The 25,916-nt window shown below is 40.5% G+C and overlaps 1 protein-coding gene across 5 annotated transcripts in view; it reads left to right on the top strand.

Moving 5' to 3' along the window:
• The window catches only part of LOC125746885 (rho-related BTB domain-containing protein 2-like), a 33,826-nt gene extending 12,252 nt beyond the window's left edge, over window positions 1-21,574 (top strand). Inside the window, exons 1-14 of one of the 5 annotated variants that reach the window (XM_049021492.1) lie at window positions 1,974-2,216; window positions 2,313-2,385; window positions 2,606-2,725; window positions 4,493-5,044; window positions 6,523-6,724; window positions 6,820-6,923; window positions 9,222-9,407; window positions 10,432-11,269; window positions 11,610-11,829; window positions 14,625-14,743; window positions 15,965-16,115; window positions 16,243-16,331; window positions 16,505-16,610; window positions 16,855-21,574. In XM_049021492.1, the coding sequence (XP_048877449.1) occupies window positions 5,031-5,044; window positions 6,523-6,724; window positions 6,820-6,923; window positions 9,222-9,407; window positions 10,432-11,269; window positions 11,610-11,829; window positions 14,625-14,743; window positions 15,965-16,115; window positions 16,243-16,331; window positions 16,505-16,610; window positions 16,855-17,036 (2,211 nt within the window). In that variant the 5' untranslated portion in view covers window positions 1,974-2,216; window positions 2,313-2,385; window positions 2,606-2,725; window positions 4,493-5,030 and the 3' untranslated portion in view covers window positions 17,037-21,574. Of the gene's footprint in view, window positions 1-1,973; window positions 2,386-2,605; window positions 2,726-4,492; window positions 5,045-6,522; window positions 6,725-6,819; window positions 6,924-9,221; window positions 9,408-10,431; window positions 11,270-11,609; window positions 11,830-14,624; window positions 14,744-15,964; window positions 16,116-16,242; window positions 16,332-16,504; window positions 16,611-16,854 lie in introns of those variants that run through there. The other 4 variants (XM_049021491.1, XM_049021493.1, XM_049021494.1 and 1 more) reach the window with 4 other exon arrangements.
• The last annotated feature ends 4,342 nt before the right edge of the window (window positions 21,575-25,916 follow it).

The raw sequence follows: 25,916 nt of genomic DNA, 5'->3' as shown, positions 1-25,916 counted from the left end.
ATACACAGTATTTCAGGATGTGTGGAACACATTTCTTGATGTCTTTTCTCCTAAGAATTTACACAGATGCCTTTATGCCTTTTGTTATAACATTATATCATTTAAAACCTGCTTTTCTATGGTAGAAAAGTTCATTCTGAAGCTCAAGGATATACCAGTAAGACTTTCTAGAATAATGTGCATAGCACACTTCAAAGAGGATACTACTGCATTAGAGTGATTTCAACCAAGACACACATAAGTAATCCCTAATATAAAATGGTTTTCCATGCAAGGATAAGTTTGAAATAAATACAAAACTCAGAGGGGTGGCAGGATCTACCCCATGGGCTTTTTTCATCACAGTATTAATGTAGGGACAAATGCAATAACAGCAGATCACAAAAGACAAATTTTGGGGGAAGTAGTTTATGTGAAAACAAAGAAGTGTAAATGGTGGTATTGAAAAAACCTAGTAGTGTAGATAAGGCACTACATTAATTCAACATAATACAATATAGGTAGGTATGGCTTCTGAATAGCGCTTCATAAATGTTTATAAAAATATGTGACTTTATACCTTGGTTTCTGTATTTTTTTATACACGTGGTAAATTTAGATCCTTAATTTAATTTTAAATTTAATTGAATTTAAATTTATTATATTATTTAATTTCTCCACTCTGCTACTAATGCTTGAAAACATAATTTTCTGTCCTAACCTTTTTTTTCTAAAGAAGCACATCAAAATCTACCAGTAGAGGTCACCTAAAGCATTTGTGCGTATGCAGAGAGGTCTTCAGACTATGTCCCGGTGTGTGGGCGACCTCCAATGTGGATTTAAGAACCTTTAAACATTTATCAACCCTGACATTAAAAGAGAACGCAGAATTAGTCGGAAATATATTAAGCAATTAGTACAGCTGCAATACAGCGTAAAAAACGGCGTCGATTTTGACATTTCTAGCACAGCATATATTAAGCAGTGCAAAGTAAAGGCTACAGAACTGAACAATGGGATCTGCGTTTTTTTTAACATGACATTTTAATTACATCCAGGAAGTAAAACACAATTCCAGCTGTTTATTGTTGAAAACTGTGCTTTGTAAAACTGCGTGGCTGGAACTGTACATCAGGTTCAATGTTACTTAAGCTGTCAGCCGTTCCAGTTCACTAGAGCCTCGAGGTGCTGTAGTTTGGTCTTCCCTTGTACTTAATTATTTGCTAAAGTAATTATGTGTCTAATAATTTACTTCAGGTGCCCCCTTCAGGGTTCGCTACGATTAGCACTTGTTTCTTATTTCAAGAAGATTAGAACGATTTTAATTGCCTCATAGATGTAAACACAAAAGACCCCCACTCTTAAATAGATCGTGAAGTCAGCTTTACTCATCAGTAATAAATAACGTAGCATGTATTATAGCACTGGTGGTGAATTTGTGGGCAGTGCTGCCTGCAGAAGAAGAGTTATGTTTTGTTTAGTACTTGATTTGTTTAGATATGCTTAAACATAAGGTGTTAATGGAATTCCTGTATTTTTTTTTTAAACAACAGGTGTAGTGCTGGAAGGGAAACTGTACTGTGGGTCTAGTGGGTCCCGTGACCGCGTCTGATGAAATGTTAAAATATAGCAAGGAAGAAAAATACACGTCAGATACTGGATCCCGGGTGTGATATGTGGCATGCATCTCACTGTAGCATTCATTTAGATGACCTATTATTGTCTGCGTAAGATCAAAACACATTATACCAGTTGCAAACGTTTACGAGGCAGCGATCGGGTGTAGGGACACGAGATTATCAGAAAGAATAAAGAAAATGTAATTTTATTCAACTAATCAAGTTCGTAACTCCGTTGCCTTGGATAAGCTTCCCTTGCGTGCAGCTCCAGTTATACCCAGTATGATTCAATTATTTAGCGAGATCATTGGATCTCAGGAAAGTGGGTTGGGTTGGAATAGTGACGCAAAAGCAATGGGGGGGGGGCTAGGGGTTTCTGGGAGTGTAAGCTGTGACAACGACAAAAACAGAAGCGAATCCCGTTGGGTGCCCGTTCTCCGGGAGCAGTTCTGCATCTGACCAGAATAAAACGCTGCCCGGGTAGATTTAGGACAGGAAGGGGAAGCGTACATTCACATGCATGGCGGAGAATGGAAGTTGCAAGTGGTCTGCGATCTCAAACTAGACGCCAGGCGCGCATGTCGCAGATGTGTAAAAGAGTGGCAAGATGCTATGTTTGTGAGCACAGTTAGTCCGTGCTTATTTCTTAGGAGGAATTCAAATTTACCTAATCTTGCTTCTCAGTACCTCGCCCTTTTTAAATTCCTTTTCCAGGGCCCGGGTAGCAGGAGCCTGGAGTGACAGGCTGTTTAAGTGGCATGTGGGTCAATTCTGAAACAGTCGGAAGGTAGGAATGAATTTCATTATACGAGATACGGGTCAGTTTTTTTTTCGCATGCAATTCTGTTCCGTAACTGAACGCCAATTTTTTTTTGTTATGTTTAGGCGTCTCCTGTATCGACGTTGTGCGATGAGATCTTGCTTAAACTGTAAATGGATTTGCGAAATAACGCCCAAGCGAGGCATCTATATCACGTTACTTATGGATTGTGTTTGTAACAATGCAGGCCAGTCAGGAAGAATTTCCCGTCAAAATATCCACCCCTGTTCGCCACTGCAGTGGCGCTTAGATGGGCTTGGTTCTGTGCAAGAGATGACGCTTTAACGTGACGGTGTTAAGGGTTAAGGTAAGACTTCATTCATAAACGTTAATGGCTTTTATGGTAGCCTTGTTGTGGTTCGTTTTGTGAAGATGATCTTGATATTTTCACTTAAAGTGCATCATCTACTTCATGGAACTGTATTGTTATCTTTTTCGCTTTCGATTGTTAAGTATTGTTGGTCTGAATATAATTCTTGATAATAATCGACGGCACGATTACAACGTGTTCGTGATAGTAGATGTATTGATTAAAAGTAGCGTACTATACACCCACAGCCACCCTTATGAACAAACATGTCTATTCATATAAATCAGAAATATTAGGGTATCTACGGATAAAATGCACTTTCACACGCAAATCCACACCCACAGCTTTTAGCATTTTGAATATTCGTGTATCCCACTAATACCATGCAATTGATTGATACGGTGTTTTGTTGTATAGCTAGAAGTAAGACCTCTCTTAAACTTTAGTACTGATTCGCGGTTATTAATGATTTAGTTTCAGACGAGATTAATCAGCAGAATATGTCCTGAAAACGAAAATAATTTGGTGACAGTTTTTGAAAGATTACTCGTAACGTATGCCGCCAGAATGATTCCATGGGCAGCCGGTTGTAGAGTGGTTAAGGGGCAGTTCAAGTATATGAATGTTTCAAGACTTTCCCCTTTGGCAAGACCGACCCATTGAAACAATACATCCAGCTGTATAAATAGATAAAACTGTAAGTTACGTAAGTCGTTCAGGATAAGGGTGTGTGCTGTATAATAGGATACTACTGGTCTTCAGATGTTTTGTCTGAAAAGGTTTATGACTGCCCTCTAGCTTACATATCCTAGTATTATGAGCAGATATAATTCCAGCATCCCATGTGCACTAAAAATATCTTTTCATGTGAAAGCCATAGTGGATATTTTACTGAAACTGTTTTTTTCTAACATCCTATAATAGTAGTGTGTCACTTGATCCACTTAAACTGAATTTCAACAAAATTTAGGGCCAGCGGCTTGGTTAGAGTACTTTTAAGTTCTGTGCCCATTAGTATAGATAGTAAAAGTGAAATATATCATGCTGAATAAATTTATGGTGAATAAATTAATTTGGCATACTAACTACAGGATATCATACAATGATTACTTGTCAATTTCTTTTCAACTAAGGGATTTTTGTCTTGTAATTCATTCTTGAAGATAATGCCTGTAGCTATTTTGTTTTGTTGGCTTCTGGCAGTGATAAAGGGGGGGGTGGTCCTGGAGAAAAGGGCTGTTGCTTGAGTGAAGTCCTTATTGCTTCTAAATTGAAATGATGAAATTTCAGCCAGTTTTGCGTATACATGTGCAGAAGAAACAGACTGGTATCCTCTCTTCATAGCTGGTTAAATTTCCCCACATCTGCCCAGTCTTCCTTTAGGTTCTACTTTTGTCAGAGTAGACACAAGATATATATTTATAAAATAATTACAATTCTTTTTTTTCCTGCTGAAAGTATAACACAAATACAAAACAATTTTCCAAACAAATCAATGCAAATAATGCTTAGATCAACTTAAAATAATGCTTAGATGTGCTTAATACAGAATTGGTCTATTGGACCCGTGTCTATTTATAAGTTTTGATTTATGAAAGTCTTCCAAATTCCACAGTGTTATTGACACTTTTGACATAAAGAAAAGCATTCTAAAGAAGATTTTTGTTGAATTAATATAAAATAAATATATAATTTGCTAAATTTTATCTGGGCTGGCATGATGGCTCAGTTGATAGTTTTCCATGTTGTCTTGGTGTTTTGCAGATTTCCAGTGGGTACTTTGGTCCTCACTGAGGCTGCCTAGTGTCACTAGATGGCCACTCTGTGTGCAAGTATGTTCTCTGTGATTCATTGGCATCCTACTCAAGGTCTAGTACCCCAGCCATGTGCCCTGTGCTGTCTAGATTAGGTTTTCGCCCCCCCGTGACCCTGACCAGGATAAGTCAATGTAAGATGTATGGATGACATTTTAATCGTTGAGAAACACTGTGACCTGCTTCAGTTGCAGCAGACCCTTGAGAAACACAATCCAAAGGCATTTTTTGATGTTCCAAATCCGTACAACTACCTAATACTCAACCATTTTACAGAACTGAAACGGATCCCAGAGGCAAAATAGCAGGCCAGAGTTCATTGGTCCAGCTATACAAGTTATGGGCACAACACCCAGGATGATAGAGAAATTAGAGGCAAATTTGACCCATTGGGACCAGGTGATATAAATCAGGCGGTGCCCCAGATTACTAATACTTCTGGAGTATGAGGCTGTTCTTTACTACTGTTCTGGTGGCATAAGCAGCGAATGTATATTGAAAGGTAAGAAATGCAAAGCTTCAAGCGGGGTTAGGCTTGCCATTGTTTTCCTGTTTCCATGAACCGACTTGCAGGTTGGAGTCTCTCAGTTGTGTAAGGGGTTCTGGTTGCTGTGGTTATGGTGGTCTGCTCCGTTGTCCACATGCTTGCGATGGTGCCATGCTGAATGGAACATAAGAGTCACTGTGTCGGAATCCCTAGTTAATGAATGAACCTAAGACTAGGCTAGTGTTTTCATTGAGGAAAGATCTCATGATATTTGCCTGCCTATGAGTCAGACTCTGGGTCTCTCTGGGCAAACTATCAAATTCTGCTAATTGTGGCGGGAACAGCTTTCCATCTGTTCAATTAGTCATTTGTGTTTTAAAATTTTAATTAACAGAGAAAACAATAATTCTACTATGTAATGTCCTCAGCCAAATAATTTTTCCCATTTATCAAACGTAGTAGGACAGTAGTGTTGTTGAGTCTAGTTTTGTGTGTACATGTATGGCATGGAACAGATTTTGGTGCTGTTTGTTTTGGTGAATGGGAAGGGAAAAAGATTGTCCTTTTATCACCAGAGGTTGTATGAACTTGTATTACTAGCAAATAAAGACTTCACCACAGTGGACTTTATTGGGTAAAATAAGTAATTACTGTATCATTTTACTAGCATATCATCATAATTCCAACAGAAACTTCAACCCCTAATCTTAATGCCATAGAAATTCTGAAATTAAGTTGCCTTGCGGGGTGGCATGGTGGTGCAGTGGTTAGCACTGTTGCCTCACACCTCTGGGACCCGGGTTCGAGTCTCCGCCTGGGTCACATGTGTGTGGAGTTTGCATGTTCTCCCCGTGTCGTCGTGGGGTTTCCTCCGGGTACTCCGGTTTCCCCCCACAGTCCAAAAACATGCTGAGGCTAATTGGAATCACTGAATTGCCCATAGGTGTGCATGTGTGAGTGAATGGTGTGTGAGTGTGCCCTGCGATGGGCTGGCCCCCCATCCTGGGTTGTTCCCTGCCTCGTGCCCATTGCTTCCGGGATAGGCTCCGGACCCCCGCGACCCAGTAGGATAAGCGGTTTGGAAAATGGATGGATGGAAGTTGCCTTGCATTGCATGTGTCCGGATCTTACCAAGGATGATTGAATTTTAATTGCACAAGTTGCTCATCTCAGTACAGAGACATATCTCTGAAGACTCTTAAGGGTGGGTCTCTGTTCCTGGTGGTTCTTGATATGGAACAGTACCTCTTCATGGTATTTGATGGGAGAAAAAGAACATTTCGTAGTACGTTGTGGTACCTTAACAAATCATTGGTCTGAGGAATCCTTTCTCCTTGTCCCCAGCACTATCCAAATCAGTGGCTTCCCGTTGAGCTGGAAAGCTTTAAAAGTGATTGTTGATCTTCATAGCTCTTTGTGTCTTTGGTCTTCAGCTGCTTTAGGTACACACATGCATGTGTATAACACTCCTACTGTTCCTTTCCCCTTTTTAGGGCTTTCTCCATGGATATTGACTCAGACTATGAGCGGCCTAATGTCGAAACAATAAAGTGCGTAGTGGTGGGGGACAACGCGGCCGGCAAGACACGGTTGATCTGTGCCCGGGCCTGTAACGCTACCCTCACGCAGTACCAGCTGCTTGCCACTCATGTGCCGACCGTCTGGGCCATTGACCAGTACCGTGTCTGCCAAGAGGTAAAAGTGTGAGCTGTTCCTCATGTGCATGCCATCAGTCGCTGTGAGTGTAGCATGTAACTCCTTTGTTCTCCTTCTCTCTATTGGGCTCTCAGGTCCTGGAGAGGTCCCGGGATGTGGTGGATGAAGTCAGCGTCTCCTTGAGGCTTTGGGACACTTTTGGGGATCATCATAAAGACCGCCGCTTCGCATACGGGAGGTAAGGTGTTGGCCTGTTACACACTGACAGAAGCCTTACAATGAACTGGCTCCAACATCAAAACCGCTGTGTCCTGTCCTGCACAGACCATTCCTTACTTAAAATTACTTGCTTATTTGTGTTTTTGTTCTAAAACTTGGTACCATAGTTCAGACTTGGTATCCAACCAGAGGTTTATTAGCAACCTAATCCATTTATGTTAGAACTACTAATATAGCAACTACTAATGAAATGGTCCCAATTATAATTGCAACATTTTTGTTTTTATTTCAAGGTCGTATCGATGCATATGTAACTCTGCCCTCTTGCATAACATAAGCTAATCAGTAAACTGCAGTGTTTGTCCTGAGCAGTAGGGAAGGGCCAGTTAATCAGAGATCAAGTAGTTTGGCATTCCAGGGGCTGACAGGGAGGAGGCCACCTTCCTTCAGATTAAGCACTGCTCTGGGGTGTAGACATGTGTCTGGACCCTTGATGCGTGTGTCTTGTATCCTTGCATTTTCACTATCACCACATGAAGGTCAGTTTATCCACTGCTTTGCTATTGATTTGTCGCTGGTAATCGAATAGTCATTTTGCTATGTATCAGAAATGTTATTTTAATGTATGGTATAATACGCATAAACATTTCAGAATAAAGTTGTCTTTAGTAGATGTAGTCCAGACAGTTTGATGGGACAGGTCTGAAGTTTCTTCAGGTAATAAATCTGTGTAAACCTTCTGATCAGCAACAAATACTCCTAGGGGAAAAAATGGGGTGATTAAAAGATTATTAAATGTAATAATGGATACATTGGAACCTGGCCCTGTTTGTATGGAAAAGAAAATAGATATAATATTTATATACAGTGAAGAATCTTTAGTAATTGAAACTGAAGGAAGATGTTTTTGTTCTGCAGTGGGTGTTTCTAAGTTGTAATGAATGACAGGAGCTCCCCTGAAAACAGACTTTTTTTCTTACACTCTATTGTTGATCATATGTGTGGCTGAGGCTAAAATCTGCATTGAAATCTATAGAAGAACAAATTGGTCAATTTTATATTCATCAGGATATACATTTTTGTTGCGAAGCGTAAATTGAGTGTGCCGTGTGTCTCCACCACTGCATGTCTTAATTACCTTAAAAGCATACGTTAGTGTGAAAACACACACTTCGCCTGCCACAGTAAAAGAGTTGCAGTGTTCAGTACGGGTGTTTCTGTCGGCTGGCTGACAGAACGATTTTGGATCGCATTGACACAGTGTGGTTGATCTGGGTCAGGGCCATTCCCTGCATGGAGTCTTTATTCCATCTGCTGCCTGGTAGGTGAGGTGTGGTTAAATTTGTCCCCCCCCGCCCCCTCCCCAAAGGAAGCTTACTGTTTATGTCTGCAACACTAACATGACATCTCCTTGTAGCTGACAGCTAGCGTTATTCTGTCATGGCTGATATAACATGACAGTCTTTCTTCTTTTTTTGTTTTTGGTCTTGATCTTCCCAGCCTATTTAATAATGCAATGCGGTATCATCTAAAATGTGGGTGCTGCACATGTTTCCTCTCTGTTGCTTGTCCAGACAAATTTACCCTCCTGCTTTTTTACCCTCTTCACGTGAATATATTATCCACTGCCCCTTTTTCCACTTTACTGCCAAGTCGCAATGAGTCCAAATCAGGCTTATTTGTTTTTTCCATTTGAATTAGTGACCTGGACTATGTGAAGTATTTATTACACGTTGCTCACAGCTGAGGCTGTTCCATTTTAAATCAGTCAGAATGAGCCTGAACAATTAAGCCTCTTGTAACTGTTTCTGAGCACATGACCTCTTACTAACCATGAACCAAAAACCATTCTGTATTTTAATGTGGAAATAAAGTAATTATCAATAATGATTAACTATACGATTACTGAACAGGATGTAGTGCTGATGTCAACAGTGTGGATATGAAGTTTAAAAATCTCATTCATGAATGCATCATAAAGGTTATTTACAGATCAAGATTCAAGATTCTTTCAAATAAGTTAAAATATTTGACCTCCTTCGGTCAGGTGCTCTCTGACCAATGACCCCAATGTTCATACCCGACTGTACCAAATGATCACCTCTTGCAAAGGAAAATACAATGCAAATATGATCTGTGAATCCCTGTATGTATGAAGAATAGATATCAAAGTACTGTTGGTGTATCGCTTATAAATAGTATAGTGCCACTTATTACATGATTTCAGTTAAATCACCACATTATAAACATTCAATTTTTGCCCCTTTCTGTTTATTCTGACATATGCCCCATTTTTTCTCATCTCTATGTGTCACAGGTCTGACGTGGTTGTGCTGTGTTTCTCTCTGGCCAACCCAAACTCTCTGCACCATGTCCGCACCATGTGGTTCCCTGAGATCAAACACTTTTGTCCTCGGACCCCCATCATCCTCGTGGGCTGCCAACTGGACCTTCGCTATGCTGATTTGGATGCTGTTAACCGTGCTAGACGACCCCTGGCCAAGTATGTGTCACACTCCCCGATCCTTCAGATGGCTTGTCTCGGTGAATTAGGATCCAGGTGGCAGGGAGAATCATAAGAATTGGTACAACTTGGCCACAATGCATTCAAGCAGTCTTTGTGACTCTTTAAAATATTAAAAAGTGTTCCAGTTGATACTTCAGATGTGATACTAAATTATGATGACATCCCCATTGCTGATTTTATTTATTTATTTATTATTTATTTATTTATTTATTATTATTTTTTTTTAGTTTATGCCACAGGAGTATTTTCTTGAAACCGGCTCACTTGTGCCTTCATTACTGAGCGCCAGCTAAACCTCTGTCCGCAAATCTTGGCCATTTTGGCAAATGAATTAGGACAGGCAGCCAAGCTTCCGGAGCTTTCCCAAGCCCTGTCGATAGGTATGGGAGTGCAGTCTGAAGTGAGATGATCACTAAGCTCCTCTGTGTGAGAATTCATAGGAAGCTTGTCGGCGTGACATTCTACTCGTAACCCTAGCGCCGTAACCCCCAACAAAGAAAAATGCTTTCTGGAATTTAAATATTCTTAGATCTATTAAGGTAATACCAATATAAAAGCACAGAATGCCTGTAGCATGCTGACAACACTTAGTTGAATACCTTATGGTATAAATTTACATTAAAAAGCTATTGTTAGCTGTAGCTAATATAGTAAACTAGCTAATTATTCAGTAGTCCCAGTGTCAGCTATTGAAGTGATAACAAGAACAGAATTGTATTTTTCTATACTACGAATGGGAATGATTTCTAAATAGCTCATGGTAAAATATTTGTCTTTTCATAAGCATGCCTTCCAGAATTTTCCATCTGAATAAGCAGAGCTGATCTTTATTTTGTTTATTTTCTTGGACTTGCTTGGTAACTTTTTCACAGCTTTCAAGTGGATTTATAGCACTTTCACACATACGCCAGCAGTTCTTCTGTTCGATTAATGGTAAATAATTGGCTGTTCCTTTTATTTAACTTGTTTCCTCAAAGCGGCCTCCTTCCTCCCCTGTTAGACCCATAAAGCCTACAGACATCCTTCACCCAGAAAAAGGCCACGAGGTTGCGAAGGAACTGGGAATACCATACTACGAGACCAGCGTTGTGGCACAGTTTGGGATAAAAGATGTTTTCGACAATGCCATCCGTGCAGCTCTCATCTCGCGTCGCCACCTACAGTTCTGGAAGTCCCACTTGAAAAAGGTGCAGCGTCCCCTCCTTCAGGCACCCTTCTTGCCCCCACGCCCCCCTCGCCCAATCGTAAGCAGACCAGATCCGCCTGCTGTTGATGGAGTGCCCAACTCTCTCTTCTGTCAACCTCTGTGTGCTGATGTACTCTTTCTCCTGGAGGGTGGCACCACACAAGTCTTTGCCCATAAGGTTTATTTGGCCACTTCTTGTTCTAAATTCTATGACATCTTCACTTTGGACCTTGGGATGATGGGGGAGGGCAGAAGTAAATTTGGCATGGAGCGAGAGGAGCAGGAGGCGGCAGAGGTGGATCTGGGCGGGGTGGACAATGAGGAGGATGAGCAGAACCGGAGTGGCGCAACAGAACAGGCAGGACGCACTAAGAGCCTGGACATTGACAAGGACGAGGAGGACTGTTTCCATGAGCCAAAGCAACACTTCCTGCTTCAGCAGGCTTCACTAAGAACTTCACAGAGCGATAATGCAATCCCTGCTAGGAATCAGTGTTCTGCAGGGGTTTTGAGAGGCAGCCGTATAGTCTCGGGGTGGGGGCGTGGCTTTGTAAGTGTGTCCCTGGAGAATGTGAAGGACCCTGTTACTGGGCGATCTACAGTCATGACTGTGGTTACTATGGATGAACTCATTCAAAAAGGACCCTTCCAGGTATGCACTCAAACATCCTAGGTAGTATTTTTGTATGTCTAGACACAGGTTAATAAACGCTAATCCTTGAAGGTCACTGAATATACAGGGTTTCTGTCTGCTTCAGATTTTATTTACTTAAACGGATGCCAACTGATGTCATTATTTGGATAGTAAGGCACCATCCCTACTGTGTTGGCTGTAAATATAGCACAAATAGAAATGCTCCTTGAAACCCCCTTGTGTCACAGTTATAAAACCAAGCTTGTGATTTGTGTACTTCTCAGCTGTGGTTCTCATGCTTATTGTGATGCAGTTTGAGATTTCCCCGGGGCTTCCTCTTTGCTAATTTCACTCTCAGGCGGTGCTGGAGTATCTGTACACAGGAAGCCTGGATGAGAGCCGGGGGGACTTGAAGCAGGTGGCCACCATTGCTGAGCTTCTGGAGGTGTTTGACCTGCGCATGATGGTGGCAAATGTGCTGAACAATGAGAGCTTCATGAACCAGGAGATCACCAAAGCCTTCCATGTCCGGCGAGCTAACCGCATCAAAGAATGCCTGAACAAGGGCACGTTCGCCGGTATGGCCTGTTGTCAAGCCATGTCTTTATTTGCATGTCCTCTCACTTGTCTGCTGTGCTGTTTGAAGTACTGAAGCTACCAGTGTACCTGTGATGTGCCGAACCAGTTAAAAGACTGGATACACCCCTCCAGATGTAGCCACCTGAAATGCTTCTTCATAGGGCTGGGCGCTTTATCGATTTCAAATTGAAATCGCGATTTCAAACAACGATTTAGGATATACATTATACAGCACGTCGAACCCAGGGTTTAAAACTGCTGTGAGAATAGTTTTACAAATTCATACTGTGCTCCCTGTGTGACAGTCATTCTCACCAATCAGGAGTGGCCCAAGAAGGCGTACAGTATAGTCCCACAAACAGCAAACACGTGAAACCCAAGGAAAATATTAGCGGTGCGGAAAAATACTGAGCTATAAGTGAATTGCTTTCCTATATCATCCTATATCATTATATTCCTTTAAATCAGAGCTAGATAAGATTTTAACGACTCTGAGCTATTAGTTTAGTTCTCCCCAAGCGAGCTTGATGGGCCGAATGGCCTCCTCTCGTTTTTATAGTTCTTATGTTCTTATCATGGTCCGAGATTGTTTCAGAAAGGTCCTATTGATGAATGGAACCAGCGAGCCCCTTTTAAACAACAGCTACGATATACTTTAGCGTATCATACCTTTTTGTTTTTGTTAATAGGCAATAGCATTAGGATACCGTTAACCCATCAAAACAACAATGAGACAGTGAGTAATTCTCACAGCAGCGGAGTCAGTGACCCCAAAAAAAAACCGTAAAACCCATAATAGTTGTGTTTATGTCATATGTTTTTGTGCTTATTAATTGTAATATTTCCAAAGATTAATCTTAATCCCACAACAGTGATAAAATAAGTCTTGCTTTAACATAAACACTAAAAGAATAGATCGCTTTAATCCCTGTTACAGTTGGATATGGGCACACGGGCTTATTTAAAAAAGATACAAAAAGAGACGCATATATTTAATTCGTTTTCTATTTGTCCGAGTAAAGCAGAGAAATGATAAGCTGCTTTAGTCGAAAACTGCATTTTACTTCTCATTTCAAATAAAATGCAGGGTTGACAACTTCATCAACTCCTGCTGTCAGCTGCATGGATTGAGATTTTCTGTTCTCTGTTCTGCACATACATTTACATGTATGTAAGTTTTATTACCTTGTAAGTAGTCTGTAGGGTTTGCAAACTACCGTAACGTTTTTGATGCAGCTAATTTTAAGTTCAGAATGGAATATTATTAAATCGCAATGTGTGTCAGAAAAATCGCGATTAGATATTTTCCCCAAATCGTGCAGCCCTACTTATTCATCTGTCCCGTAAGAGTTCCCACAAGTTCTTGGGCACAAGTTGCCTACCTTATTTTTATTCTTCGATCCAGTGAATCCCAAACCAGCTGTATATGGTTTAGGTCAGGGGATTGTGGAGGCCAGGCCACGGTGTCACAGCATTTCAGCTCTTTTCTTGTTCAAGATTGTACCTACTATACAACTATACAACTTACTATATATAAATCATTTGGTTTTCAACAGGGTAACAACCTCAAGCATACCTTGAGGTTGTTACCCTGTTGAAAACCAAATGATTTTTAGAAGGTGTGCCCAGACTTTTGATTGCAATTGTATCTACAATGGCTTGATGATGGCCTTCTATTGCCTCACTACTTGTTCCCTTGACTTTAATTCGACAGGAGTTCTTAACTAATGCATTTGTGTACTCATGGTATGTCATTTCACTTAAAGTTGGCTAGTTCAGTATTGTTAATGACAATAGTGCTTCACAATATTGGTCATTCCTGTACGTGTCATTTCAAAAACTGCATCTGTCAGACTGGGTCTGGAGCATGCTGCCTTGGAATGAAAGTGGTAGTCTAATTCTGGTATAAATTCTGGTGGCTGTGTGCTACTTGTGATAGCCTGGTATAGATATTGCTCTCATGATGTAGAGATTTGGAATTACGTTTTTCACAATGTTTTGGTAAAACTCTTGCTAGCTAATTTTAATCCAGAAAAGTCTACCTTAAAAATCTGAAAATAAATTCAATCCTCAGTCATATTAATGCTACTGGGGGAAAAAAAGATTCATTCTGGCTCTCTAGTCATTAATGGAGATCATGATTTGATGGAATCTTCCATACATAGGGAACGATTTTCATGTTTTGTGTGAGTTTTTACAGACTTGAGGTTAGAATCCATGAATACTAGTGGAAAACAGTCAGTCAAAATAATCTGGCCTTGTTCATTCCTTATTTATCTTACCCAATAAGCCAATCCTGCAATTAATGTTTTGGATTGGTGACAAAGTAGAACAGAGATTTTTTAAAAAAAGCCACTTTGCTGATTCCTGTTATTTTAGCTCTGCTTAATTTCCATCCATCCATCCATCATCTCCCGCTTAATCCGGAGTCGGGTCGGGTTTTAGAGTATAAATAATAGATAGACTCTTAATTTAAAGTTAATGTCTGACCTTATGTGCGTAGCCAAGGTCCGAGAATTGAAAAAGCAAAGAAATGGTGTGATATTTCTGTGTGGATAAAAACATTGCATTTTTCTGCTCGACTGTGCCTTGTACTGATTTTTTTCCCCTGCCTCTTAGTCTGTGGTTGTATCTCTTTCTGTTAGTTTTATGTGTCTATTATATAACTTTTCTGTGTCTATTTATTTTTTTGTCTATCTGTGTCTCTATCTTTGTCTTTTTTTTCTGTAGCTGCCACTCTGTGACACACATCGAGATGTGTGACTTTCCCCTCCCCCTCCCCCGGTTGTTTTAGATGTGGTGTTTCGATTGGATGATGGATACCTGCCTGCCCACAAACCTCTGCTGATCTCCAGCTGTGATTGGATGGCAGCGATGTTCCGTGGGTCTTTCATGGAGAGTTATACTAATGAGGTTAGTGGAGGCTAAAAACTCATGGATCTGTTTTCTCGGCGTCTGCTTGAGACATGGAGGAGGTGTAAGAGAGAAATTGGCAGCCTTTATTTTTTTCCTTTGTTGTTAAATGTGAGTCTTGATCTTTGCTCTTCAGTGACAATCTGCTTTATGGTACCCTCAGTTCCTATGCTGTAACTTGTATGCAAGTATACAATCTTCCAGCATTTTATAGATCAGCCAACCTTTCACAGCTAATTAGACGCTGCTGTCGGAAACCTGACATTCCCCTAATTGGCAGGTGAAGGGTACCACATGGGGGCTTCTGAAGGACACTTTTATGCCTCTACCCAGGGGCCAGTGCCATGGCTTTTATTGGTGACCAGTGGCAAGTGGTGGGGGGGGGGGAATGTTGCCACAGCAAAATTCTGATGCCCCAGCAATTTCCATTATATCCTTAAAACCCCCTTAATTCCTTGGCTGGAACTTATGGCACGGAGCACAAGAGTGTCATTGTTTCAGGGCTGTTCAGAGGCTGTTTGAGGGGAGGGAGTCTGGATGTTAAGTGACAGCACTACATGACACTCTATTGTGGTCACTGCATTCCAGCCTGAATGGCTGATCATTTGGTATTACTTGATACCCATGGCCATAAGGACTCATTGTATGCCTACATTACTGTCATTGATGAAACAGGCCAATGTTCTCATTCTAGAGACTGTAAAGGCTTGTCTGTCCAGGACCTACTCTCTCTCCCCGTCACATTCCCGCAGTGCTTTTATCGCACACAGATGAAAGACACATCTTTGAAGAAACTGGCCTTTATTCTGAGCTTCTGTTACTGTTCTTCACTGTGACATCACCCTCTCATTGCCTTTGCAGTGCCAGCAATGTGCTATTCCCTTTGACCAGAGTGTTTAACCTTTTGTGACATCTTTTTTTTGGGGGTGGGGACCTTGTTTCAACCATAGGTTAAGTTGATTTTGAGCTTCATATATGAATTGTTGTACTATTTAAACAAAATAGTGCATGTTTAAAAATAAGTAAAAGATGGGTCTGTGGTGGTGATACGGCTGATTTCAAACCAAAAAGTAAATCCTTGGCCAATAAGGGTAATCTTTCTCTTTTGATTCTTTGACATTTTTGCGTATTGCCATTTCTGACAAATGTTAGCATTTTAGTGTTGTTGTGACATGCAAGTAAACGTTGATGCAATTTGTGGTTCCCTTCTTCCTTGCACAGGTATCCATCCCTAACACCAGTCGTGCCTGCATGCGTGCTGTGCTGGAGTACCTGTACTGCGGCCAGCTGACACCCAGCCCCAACCTGCAGCCCATGGAGCTCATTGTATTGGCCAACCGTCTCTGCCTGCCCCGCCTTGTGGCCCTAACAGGTTAGAGCCGGTGGGGTTGGCCCCAGCCAATGATTGCTTTCTGGAAATGTTCATGACTGGCTTGTGGAAATGAAAGGAGTTTATGATTGGGAAGTATAAACTGTAGCTTTGCAATTGCCCTTCACAGAGCAGCATGCTGTGGATGAACTGCTACAGCTTATAACGAAGGGCGAGGACATCGACGGGCAGGTGTTGACTTACCTGGAGATGGCTCAGGTGGGAAAACAGGCGACAGGAGATGCATCTGGAAGCTTTATTTTCATTAAAAACTTGAAAGAAATTTTAAATAATCAGTGTTGCAAGTGACCATGTAGTGATTTCTTTTAGTAATTAAATTACATCATATTAAGGGAATTACCATTTTTCTAAATTCCTTTTTTTCCTTCTAGTTCCACAATGCCAAACAACTGTCTGCATGGTGTTTGCATCACATCTGTACAAACTACAATAGTGTGTGCCGCAAATTCCCTAAAGACATGAAAGCAATGTCGCCAGGTACCTCTACTACGGACTACCACTTTTTTATGTATGAGATATCAGTGTGTGGGTATTTTTAGTGGCTCTAATAAATCTGAATGTCAGTGCCTGGATAAAACATCCTGTACTCAGAAAGGGAATCCTCGTGTGTGTTTCCAAACATAGATCCAGAAGACATCTGATTATCACTTCTGTCTCTTATTTTGTTTTTGTTTTTTATTTTTTTTGCGTGTCTATATGTCTCTCCACTCCATGCCCACAGAAAACGAGACCTACTTCGAGAAGCACCGCTGGCCACCCGTCTGGTACTTGAAGGAAGAGGACAGGTACCTGCGTTCTCTGAAGGAGCGGGAACGGGAGGAGGAGATTGTGCGCAAACAGCAGATCAAGCGTGGCTGGTTCTTTTGGAGACACTCATCCTCTTCTGCTCCCCACATTTCCTAAACCTTTTCCCCAGGCCTCCAGTCACCACTGTAGTCCAGCCCCCCTCCACAAACTGTGAAGCCTTTAACTCCCTCCCCCAATTTTCTTGCAACTTATCTGACCTCTGGTTGCCTGTCGGCATCCTCGCTGTACTGGGGCTGCGCTCGTCAGCTCCCCCTATCCTGGGCTTCTCTTCAGGGCAGTATTATGGAACCGGCAAGCATGCTGTGGAATTCTGGGAGCATGACATCCTGGGGCTAAATTCAAGAGGTGGACTATAAGATAGTGATCATGTCCCCAAAAAAAACAACTTAGGGCTCAAACATGTTTTTCCCGGTCATCCTTTTTCTGACTGTAAGAATCTTGTATAAATATATATATCCCTTTCTTTTCCATTAATCGTTTTCTTTAGCTATACATGTGCAAAGGTCTTAGCTGAGGTCTATGTGATTTGCTGGCAAATGGAGAACCTCATCCAAGGGCTTTTCATAGTTACTATGTCATACCAGCTAATCAAATTGTGACTTATTGGAAGGAGAGAGTTGCTGTGTCAAATCTGCCCTTCCACAGACAGTCTCTCGGTCCAGTTTCACACTTTGAAATCCTAGTTCTAATCTTGCAATCCACTTCTGAGATGATTTTGCCATTGTTTCTCGAAAAACCCTCCTGATTGTCTCCAGCTGAAACTGAATGATAGTTTTGTTCATAAACTCCACTCCCCTTCCTCTTCTGGAATATTGAAATTAGTCTGCATAATTTTGCTGATTGCTGAATAATTGTAACTGAGTTGGGTGGGTTTTCTTTGTTTCGTGCTGATTTAAGTTCAGTGCATCACTCCAGATATTCATACGTAATTCTATAAATGGTCAATCGTCCAATAAAACTCTTTTTCACTCTATAATTCAGAAGGTGAGGAGGATGAAAATAGGCACAGATGGAAAAAGGGGGAGTCAACATCCTGACTGTGCCATTAGTGATCCTAAAGCTGAAATGGACAGATTTTAAAAACAAGTGTAACACAGGTGGTGATACACAGCTTGATAAAGTCCAACACCGTTCCTTGAAATGGTTGAGTTAGTATGTCAGGAATACTTAAAGCGTGTGAGCTGTGCAGATGGATGGTTATTTTTTTATCACAAGGTCCTTAATATGAGGAACTAATCAAGGCAACCTAAATGTCTATTTTTTTTGCTCTAACATTTGAGTATATTTTTGTAATTGCAGTGAAAGTAATTGACTAGTAATGTGGGTTATTGAAGTTTACAGTTGCCAGTTACATGTGGCAGGTCTTTTCAGGTTACTATTGGTAATCTAAGCTGTAACCTCTACTAGTTCAGGAACACGATAAATTTCTAACGTTATACTGCTTTTGTTGTATTTAATACAAAGATAGGCTTCCAATATATATAAAGAAATCTGATGGATAGAACTGAGGTATATTTACAAGTGTAAGAAATAAAACATAAAATGGGGCTAACGTGTAATATTTTGAGGAATTTATATGTTTCAAATGCCTTGATATTAAGTTTTGGTGTCTTATTACGAAATACCCTCAAAAATAGTGAATACAGAAATTTACTTTTTTTTCTTTAATAATGCTTTGAACGTTTCTCTGGGGCAGTTTATTGGAGGGTGACTTTTTTGCAGATCTGCTTTTGGGAATTCCTTTATTGTGTAAATATAATGGAATTCTGTTGCTGGCTGTGTCAAGTTTTGAGGGTCAGACAGATGTGGGTGAAAAGGAGCAGTGTCTTGGGTCAACCCAGGGCAGTGCTGCAGGGAACGGAGACTGGAGCCTTCCAGGAGCATGAGGTCTATGTCTTGACTTTGGTATACGGATGCAGTTTTTAAACCTGACTTCTGTACCCAGTATTGGTCACTTTCATATGCATTGTTATTCCATTTGAGGACCAGTAAGAACCATTAATAGCAGCAATGGCAAGTGCATTTTCTAAATATAATATGTGAAAGTGCAGTTTACATTTTAGAAAATCTTACACCTGCTCTCGAACAATTTAATCACATAGTAAGATACTATACTTGCTCAATATTGACTTAAGTCTCAGTCTTTGTATACTGTCCTGTGGTATTGACTAAATCACCATGATGTGGCATTGCTTTGGCATTGCTTTTATAGTCTATGTGCATCTGCCTTCAGTATCTATTCTCATGTACAGTGTTATAATTACCACCACTATTATTACTGTAGTTTGTATGCCAAAGTCTTTGAGGGTTTAGTGTTTGGGTGGAATTTTAGTTTCAGTTTTGCCCTAGTGGAAAATCCAAAAGCATATGCCAGAACTTCCAGTTAAGTGAAGCCTAGAATAATACAAATGTATGGAGTAGGCTTTGCTTTCTTTTATATTCTTTTATATTGCAATGCATTGTGTAGGAGTGCAGGGACATTGTAGCAAACCAACTGCAACTCATGGCTTATGTCAGCCAATGTCTTTTCCCTTTGGCTAAATTGGTCTTCCAATGATGGAGCTTCAGTCACTATTCATCCATTTATTTATTTATTTTCCTCTGGAAAAGCTTTTAAAGAAGTAGCAATATTAACCTTATATATGAAATATATTAACAAAGACTGATTTCAGCTACTGGCCTTCTTTAAAATCAAATTTCATCGGTTCTATAAATGTTCTAAATGTATGCAATTCTAATATATTTCAAATATCGTTATTGGTTTTTTTCAATGATGGATAGGCATTAAATGAAAGGCCATTGTTATTTATGAACCTGTTTTAAGACTTGGGTGTGGAGGTTGTACAAAAGAGGGCAAGGACATTACCACCTTTCTGTATTGAAGATTTACAGCCCTGCCAAGTTTTACCAGCAGTGAGCAAGACCATCCCTCTACTTTTTTCCTGCTCTTTGAATTGTGTTTTCGTGGATTTGCATTCTTTTCAAGTTATTTGTTATTGTCATTGTTTGTTGTTCCACATAGTTCTTGTGCCTTCTAGGGTAAGGAGTATGTGTCAGTTTTGTGACCCCCAAGCGTCTCCTGTGCCTTGTCATTCACAGCGTTGCCTGTCTCTTTTTGGTGCTTGTGGTCTCGGGGGAGGGAGAAGGCCTGTTTCTGAATGCGACTCACTTTGAGGCTAAGCTGTGGTTGATATCTGGTGGTTGTCCAGTGTTCTCACTTGCACACATACAGCTGGCCAGTTGCCCTCACTTACCTTGGGGGCATGTGCCGTGTATGTAGTCTTTTTTTTTTTTCTTCTGTGTTGTGCTGTGGTTGTGCTGCCATCTACGGGCCAAACCCTTATCCTACATTAACACACACTCTGCCTCTCTGCAGTTTCACTTAATCTGCCAAAATATAGACTCACTGTTTTTCAATAACCAACTGTGCAAAGGAGTCATTAATACACTTGAGGTCCTTTCCACAACTATCCAAATACAGTAATTCAACTTTTATAACTTTTGAAATCTGAAGCAAAATAACTTTAATAGTCCTACAGCTGTAGTTCCATTGTCCATTACATCCATTCACATCCCCTGTTGATATGGTTTCCACGCCTGTTGATAGAGGACAGTTCTAATCAACAGTAACTGAAGACCAAAATAGCTTTAAGGCCATGACACTCTAATTGTATTTAATTTGAACTTGACCCCAAAATCAAATTTGTGTCATTATCCCGCCTAACCATTTGTAACTAATAATGTGATACTGATTTGACTTACATCATTACATCATGACAATGAGTACAGCACCGAGGCAATATCAGTGTATTATCTCTAACTGAAAATACATGTTAACCAGACACAAACCAGATCTGGCCAAACTCACTAATCAAATGTTCCATTTTATATTTATGTTTTTCTTTTAAATGTCAAAATAATTATTTCATCTACTCCCATCTTTTTATTTCTTCTGGAGGTTTATAATACGGTGAATGTATTCTTTATTACGTTTGATAAGCTAGTCCCTCTATCATCACTGTACCTCTGTAGTTTTAACTCCTCATTTTGAGAAACAGCCTTACTCAGTCTGCAGTTACCTGTCTGCTACACGTAAAATTAATTCATCACCACTTCTGAAAAAATAGGCTAAGCAATGATTTCATTAAACTGTTATATACACAGACAGGATACCCTTTTTTCTAATGAAGTTATGGATGAGCCTAACCTGTGGCAGAGGTTTGAGTAACCTCTGGAGTTTGAGTGTTGTTGTATGTCGCCAGCCTGTTGACTGGATGTGCTAATTGATTGGGTGGCTGATGTTGCTTTCTTGGTGTGATGTCTACATATTTGCACATATTGGGTTTCTTGTTCACACTGTCTGTATTGAGCATTATCGTTCAGATACATAAGCTGTAACCACTTCTAAGCTGACTTTTAGATGAGAAAAATCAGCATAATCTAAGGGCTTTTTATAGTGTGTTCTGGTGCTTTTGCAAAAAAAAAAAGTGTTAAAAAAAACTTGAGAGCAAAACAATTCCTTTGTGATATTTTTGAACCGGTGTCATTTATAAAAACTGTGGAAAATGTATTGCATTTTCAATAATTTGATGTTTGACTTTTATTATAAAATTTTTGCTGAAGTCTTTCACTTATGAGTTGTGTGGTTTTTGCTGTTTTACGTGCAGTTTTGTTAAATATTTGGGTGATAAATGACTAACCCCTGACTTTTAAGATTGTGTTAAGTATTATTATTGAGTATTTTTATTTTAAATGTTCTTCAATTCGTTCTCCCCATGTCGTCGTGGGGTTTCCTCCGGGTACTCCGGTTCTCCCCCCCCCCTCCACAGTCCAAAAACATGCTGAGGCTAATTGGAGTTACTAAATTGCCCGTAGGTATGTGCATGGTGTGTGAGTGCGCCCTGCGATGGGCTGGCCCCCCATCCTGGGTTGTTCCCTGCCTTGTGCCCATTGCTTCCGGGATAGGCTCCGGACCCCCCGCGACCCAGTAAGATAAGCGGTTTGGAAAATGGATGGATGTTCTAATTCTAAATTATTGTTCTACCTTGAAATAATTTCAGGTTTATTCCATATTCAACCAACAGGTGGAGCCACAGTCAGCTAAAATGAGCTGAATACGTAAGATTAAATGATGCTTCATTTACCATTGCCACAAGTATGAGTGCATAGGAATTATTTAGTACTTGCATATACCACCTTGCTCTCCTTTGATACATACACCTATACATATAGAAGGTAGCTTGGGGTCAGGGTACAGGGTTAGGCATTTATCCGGCACCCCTGGAGCATTTCAGAGAGATAAGGATACTTACTCTGTAGGTGCGAAGTAAGAGTACCAAACCACTATGCCACGGATATCCAATTTCAAACCTCATTTTTCAAAATGCTGTTTATGCTTACAATCAGCATACATAAAAAATTGATAACCAACCTGTGGCCTTGTATGAAGGCATCCATTTTAAGTTGCCCTAATCCTTCAAAGAAACTTCTCACCTACAGCAAGGCGTAGATTCATTAGTCTTTTTCAGCTCCAAAAATAGCTCAAGTAGCCATGCCAGCCTAGGGCCCCCAGAGAAGTAAATCCACCCTTGTCTATAGCTACTCTTTAAAAATGGTTTGAAAGATACTGATTTGTTTTTATTTAAAGCCATTAAATAATTGTGTGTCCATGACAACTGACAGTGAATCCGGTAACAGTACAGACTGCTGGATCTCAGGCACATACGACAAACAAGAAATGTGACAATAATGGTGTTGTTACTTAAAAAAATCAATGTCAACAGGGCATAAAGCCTGCCTGGTGAGAAGCGACCAACTTTTAGACGCCTGAATGGTATTTCTCACTAAAAGATGCCATCCAGATAACTTTATATCCCATTTTACTTTCTCCTAAGCTTTTAAAGAAGACTTTGTGTGTCTATTTGTAACTATACTTATAATGACTCGATGATAAAGGCCTGCATCCAGGTATCTCCAGACTATAATTGCATGCAAGCTCATCTGGAGTGAAGCTTTCAAACTTAGTTAACCACCTGACGTTTCTTATTGGGAAGTTCTCCAGCTCCACATGTTTGCTGTCACTTAACTTTCCTGCGACTTCCTGTTATAGTTTGATCATTTGAACATTTTCCCAGTGGGCTAATGGGTATGTGGGCCAGCCAAAGTGTTTCTGAAGTTAAAAACCTTTCCAGCTTACGTTCTGTCCCCTTAATTTTCATTCTCACATTTGCAATAGTGCCTGATCATTCTTCCAGTACTATATGTGATTAAATTATTTTTCCCCCCTACAGATTATGACGTCGGAACCAAGCTTGGTTGTAGGGATACAGTGTCTGTATAAATGACATTACACGTCCATTGAAAGCTTAGGTTGTTGAGGCTGATAGCCAACACTGCATAGCTTTACAGTGACCTAAACCGGAATGCCAAATGCCTCAGTACAAGGTGTGTGATTGTACACACACTCACAAATCATCTGGGGTGCCCTTTCAAATGTAAATAAGCCAACCATCTGTAGTGACATGGATAAGCTGAGCTGGCCTTCAAACATGCTACTTGGAAGACTGGAAAGTAGAAGTCTCTGGTTCAAGTTAAGACTTTAGATGTCTTTATTAGATTTTTTTTTTTTTAAAGGCTCTAGAGCTTATGGCTGACTGTTGTGATTATGTTGCCCCACCAAGTCAACCGAGAGAGTGGATTAGGTGACGAAACTCTGAGCTGAGGTTTTGGTACAATGGATAGTTCAAGGTTGTAGTACGAGGACATGTTGTGCTAGATATACAAGCCTGTCACAGAAGCACTGCCTGCAGCAGCAAAATGTTTTATTGGCTTTTTAAAAATAGAAACATAGATGATCTGCATTCAAAAAAACCAAACAATGGAATAATGATGGTTTTATTTCCTCATGGTATTAAAACCAGTTTTACTGGATTATATTAGTAGTAATTCAAGAATATATGTTGAAATCATAAATTGTACATGCTTTTTTTTTACTTTCGGAAGAATTCATTCACTTACATTGAGAGACGCTTTTCTTTCCTGTTTTGTTTCCTGATACCTGTCAACCTACATATTCTATGATGGTTATGTTGCAGCTTTTGTATGATGAAGACATCGATTATTGCATCGTATTAAAGAGCAATAGAACAACATTTCCTAGTGCTGATTGTCGTAACCAAAAACCAAAGAACTCGAGGGCAGGCGTTGGGAGAGCAAAAAAGAGCTCTGTTTAAACAAAATGGGAGCAAATAAACAAAGACCCCAAGGGGTCAAAACGAGAAGTCTATTATGGGGACAACCATGGGCAGACAAGAAGAGCAACATCAATGACCAGACTGGGGAAGACAGTACTGGTAAGAAGATATATATGGGACTAACGAGGGGCTGACACGATGCAGGTGAGGATAGTTTCCACAAGGGTTGGGGATCATGAGAAAGACACACCTGGGAAAAATCAAAAATGATATGGAGTACCAGCAGCGACCCCTACTGGTCACACTGGACCAGACAGGCTGTGACATGGGTCCTCACCATCCATGTACGCAGGTTTCTGGCCCATCTAGGTTGATTTTTTTGTTTGTGATTTGATTGAACAAATTTATTCAATTTCACAATTTTAAGAACTTGAACTATATTCATTATTTCAACACTTCACTATAAATTTTCTGTTATATTAAACTAAATTGTTATTAGGAGTAGTGATAGTGGTGTAAAATGACTACATGTTGGAGGAAATCATGGGAGGAACCTGACTCAAAGTGGGAGCCCATCATCCAGGGGCCGGCAGGGTAAGTCAAATGAACAAGATAACAAAATCCTAATTTACACTGTCCGAATTTAAGATTTGAGTCATTGTGGGGTGCAGACAGGTGATGGCACGCAAGTGCTGGTGGTTCTTCTGATGGCAGGATGATCAGTGGTACAGCAGCAGGGAAGGAAGGTGAGATGTCACAGGGAGAACGGCGGGCAGGCTGGCAGGACATCATAGGTAGTAAAGGCGTCACAGGCAGCAGGGTGGGCAGAATATCTTGATTTTTATTGTGGGAGGGGGTCTCCAGGCAGACCACCCCAAGAAGGGAAGGGGAATAAACAGTGCATTGACCAATGTAGGGGAGACTAGAGGAAATGCAAACATTTAGGTGAGTAACATGTAAGTCCTAGTAGATATGGCTATGGCAGCATTGGTAGGCAGTGAAAGTTCAGTTCATCCAAAGCCAATAGCACCAACCCCCACCCAGCTCTGCACCTCACACTATAGGTTTAACTGGGAGTGAGCAGTTATCTAGAGGTAGAACTAGAGTTCCTAATGTGTTTTAGTCTAGACTTGAATATTGAGAGTGAGCCTGAATTTCGCACATTTACTGGGAGACCATGCCACAGATGCAGAGCTCTGTAAGAGTCTAGGTATTAATAGGTATCCTGCTCCTTGAGACTGAAGCAGGCGAGGAGGGTTGTAAGAGACCAGTGCAAGGCCATTGAGGGTTCAATAAATTATTAGCAGTATTTCGTAACCAATCTGAGGCTTAACTGGAAGCCAGTGAAGGGAGCATATAATCAAATTTTAATTTTTCAAAGAACTCTAGCTGTGGATTTCTTTCCAGCTGAATCCAGATGGGCGACCAGAAAGGAGGGCATTATAGTAGTCCAGCCTAGAAGCTACAGTATAAAGGCATGTATTCATTTCTATGCATCATGGAAGGAGAGCATCTTCTGAAGCTTGGCTATGTTTTGTAGATGGTAAAACGCAGTTCTAGTAATACTTATGTGAGTATCAAAACATAGATCTGAATCAACCAGAACACCATGATCGCTGTGTAGGAAGACCACCAAGGTTGTGGTTGTCAACCTTATTTCAAGTAGCCTTAGTACCTACTAACTTTTTTTTAACTGTGTATCATCAGCATGACAATGGAAACCAACACCATAGATTTTAATAATGTTTTAAAAAATACAAGTGGTAGCATACATAAAGAGTAC

Source organism: Brienomyrus brachyistius, chromosome 7 (assembly GCF_023856365.1).
Source record: "Brienomyrus brachyistius isolate T26 chromosome 7, BBRACH_0.4, whole genome shotgun sequence".
Taxonomy (NCBI): domain Eukaryota; kingdom Metazoa; phylum Chordata; class Actinopteri; order Osteoglossiformes; family Mormyridae; genus Brienomyrus; species Brienomyrus brachyistius.
Note: the sequence above shows the minus strand (reverse complement) of the source record. Positions and strands in the feature narration are given on the sequence as shown.